The sequence below is a fragment of the Hemiscyllium ocellatum genome, chromosome 21 (genome assembly GCF_020745735.1).
Source record: "Hemiscyllium ocellatum isolate sHemOce1 chromosome 21, sHemOce1.pat.X.cur, whole genome shotgun sequence".
NCBI classification, from domain to species: domain Eukaryota; kingdom Metazoa; phylum Chordata; class Chondrichthyes; order Orectolobiformes; family Hemiscylliidae; genus Hemiscyllium; species Hemiscyllium ocellatum.
The window spans coordinates 38,346,443-38,358,579 of NC_083421.1; the positions used below are offsets into that span (position 1 = coordinate 38,346,443).

General features: G+C 39.3%; 1 protein-coding gene across 1 annotated transcript in view; it reads right to left on the minus strand.

Moving 5' to 3' along the window:
* The window catches only part of whrna (whirlin a), a 214,773-nt gene that overhangs the window by 78,433 nt on the left and 124,203 nt on the right, over window positions 1–12,137 (minus strand). Inside the window, exon 7 of the mRNA XM_060841026.1 lies at window positions 8,401–8,410. Within this exon, the coding sequence (XP_060697009.1) occupies window positions 8,401–8,410 (10 nt within the window). The remainder of the gene's footprint in view (window positions 1–8,400; window positions 8,411–12,137) is intronic.

The window sequence follows — 12,137 nt, forward strand, 5'->3', positions numbered from 1 at the left end:
ACAGTGAGCTGTTCCTGACATTGAGGGAGACCTCATTGCATGCATCTGAACAGTCCTCACCATAAACCACAAGACTCTGTTCTAAGACTAATGGGAAACATAGATGACACATCTGTCCCCTTCATGACATAGAGCTAGTCTCTCAACCTCCTCACCCAAGACTATTTGATATCTTCAAATACAGTGGAGCTTCATGCCATTGGCAACATTAACCATTACCTCTTACAACATCTTACCCCAAACTCTCTTCTTACTGTTATAATTTATACATTCATGTCAAAAATTACAGTCACCACTACTCCCATCTCCTCTGGATCCCTGACTTTACTGATTCAGGTTGTATGGAGGTCTCATAGTTCTTCCACTTTGTGTTCTCTTTAGACTTGAAAGGTTGGATTGTCTTTAGCTTGAGGTTTCTTGATCTTGAATCTGATCTTGATAAAGTATTGCCTGTAAACCCTCTCTCCCTGTCTCTCTCTCTCTCTCTCTCTCTTCCTTTCTCTCTACTTGAGAATCTTCAATTTGTTAGATTCTTCCTGCTAACCTAAGTTATTATCTAATTTGGAGGATCTTTAAACTCCTGAATGTCTTTTACAGAGGAATTCTACCCTGTTGAATCTAATATTTTCCTGTAACAAAATCTGGGGAGCATTCATCTCATGAACTTCCATCACAGAAGATAACTGCTCATTGAAAGGAAGTTCTTGTATTTTTTGTGGTATCCTGCATTTCTGAATCAGGAGATTTCTTCATTTTACGTGTGCGCTGAATCTATGGACATTGGGTCTGGCTTCCATGGAGCTGCATGCAGCTCAGTTTCAGGTTGCGCAAGCGAATCCTTCTGCTAAACTTGCCGCTTGATCTATGTTGACCAATGTTAACTCTTTATTTCAACTTGTTGATTAATTTGGATGTCCTTTGTTCTCCCTTTGTGGTCGCTGTACCAGGGCTACAGCCACATTCCCATCTTCAGTCATACCAGTGGAATGGTTGTTGGTTAGTGAGCATTATTTCTGTCATTGTCACTGATAGTTCTGCTCTGGAAGACAAAGAATTGAATGTTCCTCTTGAACTCATGTAGTTTCATCCTCCAACATAAATTCATGCCTGCAATAATGATTTGCTCTGCAGACAGTTTTGCTCAGCACTTAACTTAGCAGTTTATCAATGAGCTGAGAGGGTTGGTATTGGTAATTCTTGTTGTATTTGCTTTGAATCGGAAAACCTACTGATTTCTGACAGCTGAGTGTTCTTCACTGATGCTACGGATGGGAAATCCTTCCATTGCTCCTGTATGGTCACAGTTTTCCTTCACATTGACAATTTAAAACAGGTCTCTAATGCTATCACTGGTAATATCAATGGATCCTTTCTTTTGTTTGGGCTCTCCGACGAGTCTAAGAAGCCCAATGAGACCTTCTACTGGTTACCCCTTTACTGGTTTGACAAGAACCATTCATCTCTGCACCAGTTGTTCTCTGAATAGTTTCTCTTTGAAAAGACTTGGTATTGTTTGGTTTCTCTTGACCTATCCACTGTCTTTCAGAACACCTTCTGCTACCTTAAAGATGTTGAGGTGGAGACATGTGTGCACCTCAAAAGTTTTAGTTATAAATCACATATATATTTTCAGCTCTTTCACACTTTTCATGCTGTGGAGTTGCTTGTAAATAATTTTAATCTGAGAGTTATGCCACCCAGATCATTTTATTTCATTTCTGTGCATGGTAACTTCTGATTCTTCAGCCATGATATTCAATCTTATAGATAGTGGCACATAATTCTGCATCAAGATTAAAATCAATAAGATGTCCATCGACAAAAATAATTACTGTCAACCTTAAGCCACCACCAGTTTCCCCAAGGAATGCGCTGGGTGTGTATTCTAATGCTGATGGTCCTATCATATTAATATTTTTTCATGAGCAGGCAAATGATATTTTACTGCACTGAAACTGCGTTCTACACCTAGTACAATTTGGTTGAGATTGCCTAATTAAAAATTTCAAATTAATCCTTTCAAGCAAAGAACAACAACTTAATGAATAACATCAGATTTTACCGGATATAATCAAGAAAGAAACTCATCTCACAAAACAAATTAAGCATAAACACCTGACACAAAAGTTAAACTTGTAGGAATTGTTGTTCATGGACTGGATAATTTATCTTTCCCTGAGGTAAAGCATCTCAGATGTTGAGGCTGACAGACATTCCTGAATGAGTCTGAACATGGATATAACCAATTTCAAAGTCCCTAGTAACTGTCCTGACCTTTGGCTTGATCTCAAAAGTTCACCTGATGTGGGCCAATACCTCACCACTCACAGTTATCTGGGAACTTCTACACATGTCTGCGAAACAAAGTGTTCAAAACCCTTACTTCCGTTGCCTTTGGGATTATCCCTACCCTAAATTTGCTAATAATGTGTTAAAGGTTAGTTTGATTGGTCTTTCCCATCTACACAAATGATTTTGATATAAGACATTATAAGCATTTTCACTGTCTACTCTCATCTCTTGAATGACAGGCTGATATTCTTCTGTGTATATGTCACTTCAAGCCTCAAGGATAATTTTTGTCGAAATGATTTTGGATGCATCTTATTTCTTCCACTCTCACAACCTGCTTGTTTCTCACAGAACAAATAATCTACATTTTAAAATAATAATAATTATTAAGATGTATTCACAATATTAATAAAACATACAGACTTTATTTACTTAATTTTTCGGTATTTAATTATTCATTACAATATATTTGAGCTGTTTCCAATACTAAATTTAGTTTAGTTTGCCAGTAGTCTGGAATTGTTGAGTGTGGCTGTGTGACAGCATGAGATATATCCTCTGAAAGATAGTGTATTAATGCAGAAAATAATGGCCTCTTTCCATTGTACGTCTAGCAAACGAGCTGTGTTTACAATATGTCCCTAAAAATAGCAATTAAATAAATCTTAAATTAGAATATAAAACCCAGAATTAATTACAGGCTGATACGCTGTTGCAGACATTTGTCTGAGCTGGTAGTCAAGAGGCTTCACTGGAGAAAAGTGATGATTTTTCTCCAGTTGGCCAAGGTAGGTGTCACTCATTTCTGTCTGCTTCTCCACACTCACTTTCCCTCTGCTCCAGCACCATCATCTGCCAGCAAGGTCCATGCCCCTCAGCACTCACTGTTACCTGCAACATTTTCCCTCACCTGCTCTCCCCGCCAAACTCCCACGTCACTAACCCTGTGTGGACTCTATATTGTAACACCTCACCACTTTTCCCGTACCTGTTGAGATGTGGTTCAAAGTTGAAACCTTAGCCCTTATTAAACTGTTGTTTATTGGTTTTGACGACATGAATGCTGTTGAATGAAAATAAATCTCAAGCCAACATGACCATAGCTGATGACATTGAGAGTTTCCCTCCAATAGTTTTCTGCACTGTTTTCCAGCAAATGCATTGAAATATTCTGAGCTTATTCTGACTGAACTTTTTTCTCAGTTGAATCAAACTGCAATGAAGGGTGAGGGTGAACCACTATCAGCAATAGATTAAGCAACGTATAGAGCAGACATACATCGAATAATCATTTAATTATTTTGTTTACCAAGATTAAACAATAGAATCTGCAAGGTCTTCGGTATTACAATTGCTTGAGATCAATTGTGTCAGCTCCATCAATATCCCCAATTGTATGTTTACTGAGTCAATGCCTGACTGAGGTGATGCATATCAAAATCTGTGGTAGCCCGGGGAGCCCATCTCCATTTTTAGCATTCATTTGAGGATAGTTGTCTAGCAATGAATTTAAAATGAAAAACTCTTTAGATTAAAACAGTTTATCCCTCATTTTCATTTGTCTGACTGAAAGAGCAAAGACAGATTAAATATTTAAAAGGGATCTAGTAATCCTTAATAGATTTACAGTATGAGCTGAGCAATTTACCAACATAATATAGCAGAGTTCACACAGGGACCGGCACCTGTGTCAAATGTCCAATTTTAAAGTATTTCTTTCACAGCATGTCAAGGGCAGTACCTACCTCACAGCATCTGTAACAGTGAACAACAATTCAAATTTGACAAGCAACACTGATATTTACAGCTTTTCACTTATGTGTTATCTGATGCTTTGTATAATTTATATTACAAATTTACTATCCATTTACTATTTACCAATTTACTAACAACTGGATAAATTTTATTGCATAAATTGTGACCTATGCTGGCGTATTTTACAATTTGCTGTGTTCAACACACTTACTATACTGTATCTAATTTCTAAAAGCTCATGCTGCAGTATACTGTATGGTGTTAAGTTGAATGAAAGGTCTTACGGCTCAGAAAATAATACTGCACAACAAAATTGTGCTTGGGACTTCATAGTCATGGAAGGTGAGTTCTGAATGTGACTAAACAGGTTAAATTCTCTCAACATTGCTCAGACAGGCAGCAAGATCAGAGAGTCTCCTAATCAGCCAGATTTATTGAGAAGTGGTGTCCCTCAAGCCCTAGGCTCTGGTGACAAATGAACAACCTGTCCAAGGAAAATTCTAGCTCTGAAAATAAGAGGGGAGACGATCGTCTGTCACTCAACTATTAATCCAGAAACTCACCTAATGTTCTGGGGAGCTGGGCTCAGATGGTGGAATTTGATTTCAACAGAAAGAAATAGCTGGAAGTAAGATTGTCAGGAAAGCCTACCTGACTTACTAATGTTCTTCAGGAAAGGAAATCTGCCATCCTCACCTGGTCTGGCCGTCATGTGACTCCAGACTGCCAGTAATGTGGTTGACACTCAATTACCCTCTGAAATGTCACAGAAAGCCATTCAGTTGTATCAATCATTACAACTACTAAAAAATATAACCGGGCAGATCTCTCATGGCATCGATCTAGGCACCAGAAAAGATAAGGGCAGAAATAGTCTTGTCAGTCCTGCAAAGTCCTCCTTACTAACATCTGGGGACTCATGCCAAAATTTGGACAACTGTCTCACAGAGTGAGCAAAAGCCTGATGTAGTCATTCTTGTGGAATTATACCTTACAATCTATGTCCCAGTCACCATTATCACAATACCTGCATATGTCCTGCCCCAGAGCAGCAGAGGTGCTGGCACAGTTGGGAGGGGGTACTCAACCTTGATCCTGGACTCCATAAATTCTCATGGCTTCAGTTTAAACATGGGCAAAGAAACCCCCTGCTGATGACCTTATACCGTCCTCCTTCGGCTGATGCATCAGTACTCTTCCATGTTGAACAGCACTTGGAGGAAGCACTGAAGTGGCAAGTGCACAAAATGTACTCTGGGTGAGGGATTTCAATGCCCAGTGGCTCAGCTGGCACCCACTGGTTGAGCTGGTCAGAGTCTAAAGGACATCTCTGCAGAAGTTCCTCAGGGCAGTGGCCTAGGCCCAACCATCTTCAGCTGCTTCATCAATGACTTTCTCTCTATCTTAAGGTCAAACATTGGGATGTTTGCTGATGAATGCACAATGTTCAGCACCATTTACAACTCCTTAGATACTGAAGCAGTCCATGTTCAAACACAACAAGATTTGGACAAAAACAGGCTAGGGCTAACAAGGGGCAAGTGATATTTATGCCACACGAATACCATGCAAAGACCATCTCCAATAAGAAACATTCTAACCACATTCATGGTGTTACCATCACTGAAACTCCCATTATCAATATCCTTGGGGGTTACCATTGATCTCATCACAAAAACACAGTGGCTACAAGAGCAGGTCAGAAGATAGGAACACTGCAGCGAGTTACTCACCTCCTGACTCCCCAAAGCCTGTTCATCATCTACAAGGCACAAGTCAGGAGTGTGATGGAATCCTGTCCACTTGCCTGGATGAGTGCGGCTCCAACAACACTAAAGAAGCTTGACGCCATCCAGGACAAACAGCATGCAAGATTGAGACTATATCCACAAGCATTTACTCCCTCACCCGCAAATGGTCAATAGCAGCAGTGCATATTATCTACAAGATGAACTGCAAAAATTCTCCAAAGATCCTCCGAAAGCACCTTCCAAACCCACAATTGCTTCCACCTGAAGGACAAGGGCAGCAAATACATGGGAACACCACTGCCTGCAAGTTCCCCACCAAACCACTCACCATCTGACTTGAGAATACATCATCATTCCTTCACTGTCACTGGGTCAAAATCCTAGAATTCCCTCCTTAATGGCATTGTGGGTCCACCTATAACACATGGATGGCAGCAGTTTAAGAAGGCAGCTCACCTTCTCAGGGCAACTCGGGACAGACAATAAATGCTGGCCAGCCAGCACCACCCAACTGCCACAAGTGCAAGTTTAAAAAAACATGTGTTTTGTTTCCCTTTGACATCACTGGATACCAGAAGCTTCTACGTCTACGTCTACGTCCAGTTAATTAATTTCCATGGATTTGCCTGAGTATTTTTGAATGTTAAGTGAAAACTCACATCAAGCTACATGTGAAAGTTTTGGGGTTTATCTTCTAGGCCTGTGCTGAACCAATGATCTAACACAATTGATTTATCAGCTGTTATATTTGAGCAATAGGTTAAATGACTTTCTGCCCTAAAGCCATTCATTATGTCCCACTTTAATTGCAGAATGGAGATTTATCATCAGGTCACATTAATAATATCTAAGTTTGTGAAGCACATCAAATACTGCCATAAAATTATGAGATATAAATGAACCAGAATTAAGTACAGGATGTAATGATAATATGCATGAATGTAGATTTTATACAGCATATGTTAGTAAGGATCAAATAAGAACAAGTGTTAAACACAGTTACCCTAATTTTCAAATTTATGAACATATAATACTGTCCTTGACTACCAGTTATCCAAAATGATAGCAACCCACATACACCATATCAATCCTGCCCCACAAAGAACCGATGCCACATCACAGGTGAAGATGTGACACTACCTTATCCATGCAGTAGGAGATCCTGGTTATTAGCCACCTGATATGGTTCTATGAACATGCATGTGGAAATTACCTTGTGTGGCTGAATGCTTAAGAAGTTTGCTCCTTATTACATTTTTTGAGGGACGGAACAAATGCACTGGTTTGGCAGTAATACAGAGTATTGGTATGTTGTACTAAAATATGTGTTTCTCCATGTAGTTGGGTAATAGGTGAAAGAAAGGAAAGTAAGACTTGCCTTTATACTAAGCTTTTACAGCAAATGAAGTGTCATTTGAAGTGTTGAGTCATATCAGTCCCTACATGTTGAATTTAATGAGTAGCTTTGTCTTTAAAAAATGGAAAGCAGATATATTCATTATACTCTGGTAGAGGGAGCAGAATTAGAGTGTTCAGGTGTATGGCATCCTGTTAGCCATGCAATAGTATTTACCCATGTTCACCTATGTACCTGACAATCATTCTGCAACCATATGCTGGTAGTTACTTACGCAGAGCCCAAAGGATTGCACAAACCAGAGCATTTAGCTGCCAGGAGTAAATCTTTGATCCAGGATCACATAACCAAAAAGATGCTTAAGGGACAAAGAATAAAATGATGAAAGGAAAGAATAGAAATCTGGTGATGAAGGAACATCCTTATCACACTTGATAAAAAAAGAAACACTTCTTCTTGTTTAGTTTTAATCCAGAAAACAGTGAACATCGCATTAATTTTAGTTCCAGCCACACAAAAAGCTGTTTATAAACTCTCTTGACTACATCACACTTATCCAAGATACGTATGATGTTACAGATAATTACAAACTCATTAGAAGAACTGACAGTGTGAACTGTGATAAATAATTAAACTTAATTAAAAGCAGGGCCCTGTTAGTGACTACACACTTGAAACCCAGCATAAATTGCACTTGGGTACCTTTGTACTTTGCGTACAGATTGAGTAGACAAGATAGCAAATGGCAGATCAATGAGTTTGGTTGTGGGGCAGGGGTGGGGAGGACTGTGGGGTAGGGTGAGAAGGAGAGATATAGTGGGAAAAACCTTAATGAATCTAAAAATAATTCAACAATATAATCAATAACAAAATTTCATCAGAGATTCTGTAACCTGATCTTAAAGGTCATAGGGAAATTCTTTGCCATTCTTGGAAAATACATGCATTACTTCTGTTCCATCACAATGATTTTACTTCAGCCTTAGACCAGTGTGTTTAATGAAGTCACCAAACACTGGAGTGCTGTCATTTCCAGAAATACTGACTAGATTCTGTAGTGCTTAATATGATTTTCAAATCACTGGTAATAATTCATGGTTCCCCTGAATAGGAAGAAAATTTGATTTATCTAGCCTGCTTAAATCAATCAATGGGGCATTCTTCAAAACACTGGCAATGCAATGGAACTTGTTCAGTTACTGCTGATTGTTTCCCTCATTCGATGGCACAATCTCATTTGATAACAAAGCTTAGACTTTTCTTTGGGAAGCGGTTAGATGAAAGAGCATTTGTTTTTAGTATCCATATGTTGAACAGCATCTTCTTCAAACTCATAACCACTTCCATTTAGAAGGAGAAGAGCAGCAAATCCATGGGAACATGAGCACCTTCTCAATTTCCCTCCAAGCCGCACATCATCCAGACTTGCAAATATATTGTATTGAGCTTCTTCCTTAAACTGCTGCAGTATTGGGGTGTAGGAAACTCTTTGTACTGTTGGAAAGGGAATTCCAGGATTTTAACTTTGAGACAATAAAGGAGTGGCAATATAGTTCCAAGTCAGGATGGTGTATGACATGGAGCAGAACTTGCAACTGTCAGTGTTCCTATGCATCTACTACCTTTGTCCTTCTAGATTGTAGGGTTTAGAAGATGAGTTATTGCAGTGCACCTTGTAGATGATACATATTACTGCCATTGTTAGTCTGTAGTGAGGGATGTGTATATTGAAGGTATTAAGCAAGATACCAGTCAAACTGACAGCTTTGTTCAGGATGGTGTCGAGTGTGTAGAGTGTTGTTGGAGCTGCACAAATCCAGGCAAGGTGGAGAGTTTTCCATTGCAGTGCTGACTCATGTCTTGCTGATGGAGGGCAGGTAATAGATTGGAGGTGAGTTGTTTGTCACAGAATTCCTAAACTCTTACCTGCTCTGTTGGGCAGTTGTGTTCAGTTGGTGACGACATTGTGGCAGTTCAGCAGTGTTAACATCATGGACCTTACAATGCAGAGTCACCATGTGACTAGCCCTTGCAGTAATGTCCTAGAGCTGAAATGAGTGATCACAAAGAACCACAACCATTCTCATTCATGCCAAGTATGACTCCATCAAGCAGAGAGTTTTGCTTCAGATTCCCATTGAGTTCCATTCAGCTAGGGCTCCATAATGCCATCCGTATTCAGTCAAATGTAGCCTTGATGTCAAGGGCTGTCACTCTCACCTCATCTCTGGAATTCAGCTCTTCTATCCACGTTTGGGCCGAGCCTGTAATGAGTTCAGGAGCTGAGCGATCCTGGTGAAACTCAACTGAGTCACAGTGAGCAGGCTATTCTATTGGAGGTCCTGCTTCATAACACCACTGATAGTAAGTTCCATCACTTTGTGATGTTTGAATGAAAGGGCAGCAACCTATCAGCTTGCAATTATATCACATTGCGTTCAGTCTGCATTTTGTGCTCAAGACATAGCGAGACAATTTTTCACTTTGTCTGGTAGAAGCCAGTGTTATAAACATAGTGGAACAGCTTAGTTAGAAGTGCAGCTAATTCTGGAACACAAGTCTTCTGTACTATTGCCAAAATGTTGTCCTTAGTTTTTTCAGTATCCAATGGCTTCAGCCATTTTTTGATATCAGTATGAGTGAACTGAATTCGATGAAGACCTGTGATGCTGGAGGTTTCAGGAAGAGACTGAGATGAATCATTCAGTCAATATTCCTGTCTGAAGGTGAATGCAAATACTTCAGCCTGGTCTTTTGCATTGATGTGCTGGGATTCCCCATCATTGAGAATGGGTCTATTTTATGAGTCTCCTCCTTCTGTTAGTTGTTGAATCGTTCATGATCATTCACAACTCGAAGTGGCAGAAGGGTAGACCTTTGGTCTGATTTGTTGGTTGTGTGATTGCTTAGCTGTGTTATACTACCTAATAGTAATTCAGGATATGCTACTTCATACATTGTGTTGTGTGGCACTAGCACTACACTTGAGAGGACAGACTTTGATCAGATCTTGCAACTCAAAACCAAGCATCCATGAGCCACTGTGGGCTCATGCAGCAGAATTGTATTCAGCCACAATTTGTAACCTCATGGTTTGGCATATAACCCACTCTACCGTCACCGTTAAGTTGGGAGATCTAACCTGGTTCAATGAAGAGTGTGGCAGTTCAGCATACCTGAACCTGAGGTGCCAACCTAGTGAAGCTGAGTAAAGAATAGAAATCTCACTTCATAACATATTCAATTGCAGTTGAGCAGCTTACATTGAAGAGAATGCATTCATCACCAACATTTTTGTGGTCACATTCTGAAAAACCTTGTCTTAACAAACAGTTTATAGTTCTGATTAAAAAGGTCATCAATCTGAAATATGAGTTGTGTTTCTTTCTCCACCAATGTGGCTGACCTACTGAGCATTTTCACCTTTGGATGTTTTTATTGATAATTCACTTTTCCTTTAGAAGATCATATGTAAGGTATAAGGTTGAGGGGCAACCTGATGGAAGTTTATAAAATAATGAGGGGTGTAGGTCGGGTTAAAGGTAGTTGTCTCTGCCCTAGGATTGGGGAGGAGGGGGGCAGTGGTATCAAGACTAGGGGGCACAGATTTAAGGTGAGAGGAGAGAGATTTAAAAAAAGACATGAGAGGCTTTTTTTTACACTGAGGGTGGTTCGCATATGGAGTGAACTTCCTGAGGAAGTGATGGATAGTGGTATGTTTGGATAAATATATAAATAGGAAAGGTGTGAGGGGGTCATGGGTCATGAGCAAGCAGGTGGGACTAGTTTAGTTTGGGATTATGGACTGGTTGGACTGAAGAGTCTGTTTCCATGCTATCTGACTCTATGATTCTATGACCACAAAGGCTCCCTCAACAGCTAAATAATTGATAGAAGGATTGTATCAGATCCAATATTGATCACTATAATCACTTAAAGCTGTACTCTGGGTGTAGTGGAGAAACATGGCGTTTATTCTCACAAACTAAATATACTTGATAGCTCCCAAATAAGAATTTCCTGAATTTCACAAGAGGAAATGTAAATCATATAAATTAGACTCCCAACATCAACAACATACCCTTCTCCAAAATAATGTAAAACAATAATTCACTGTTAAAATACACCAATATTTATACCTATTGGAAAATTGTATTCATAATGGATGAAATTAAGTGACTGTAAACATTTATTCCTACCTTAGCAGTAGCCTTCCCAACATCTTCTCCAGCAATCCTGGTAAACAAGAGCAAATTAAACATATAAACTACTCAGCAAAGCAAAGGAAAAAACACTGCTCCTGAATAACAACATCAAAAAATCAATTTTCACCACTCAACTTCTAATGACTATAATAAGGTGCTTATGCACATTGAAACATTTCATAAACAGTGCTTAGCCAATTCAGAATGTATTATGTGATTATGCTGTGTGAAGTAGGTCATAATAAATATGGACAAGCACCACTCAGCTTGCTTCCTTTAACTTTACCTGAGACTTTCATGAACTATAGATGTAAACTGCTGATCTAAAATGGCTGCAGTGCTCACTGACAAGTTCGGGCAGTCCATATGAAATGCATAAAACCAGTTGTCTCAAAACTACAATTTTAATCTAATATTGAAATGCAATGAGGTATCAAGAAATTTGCAACACTTATTTCATGCTCACTTGTAATGATAACAGTATCATCAGCACATTGTGAGATAATAGGTTGCCTATTTGAAATGAAACAATAACACAGACACCAGAATCCATGGAGCAGCCTTTGAGTAAAATAAAATGAAAAACAAAATGGACTGATGCCAACCAGATTGCTGAAGCTCTTCCTTCTCTTTCTCCCTCTCTCTCTCTCTCTCTTTATACATATATCTGTCTCAGTCTCAATCTGCAAAAAACCAGTGCTGGTGAAAAATTACTTCAGAAAAATCAATATTCACTATGAACTGCAGACTTCGCCACTGCTAAAGAAGCAGATGAAT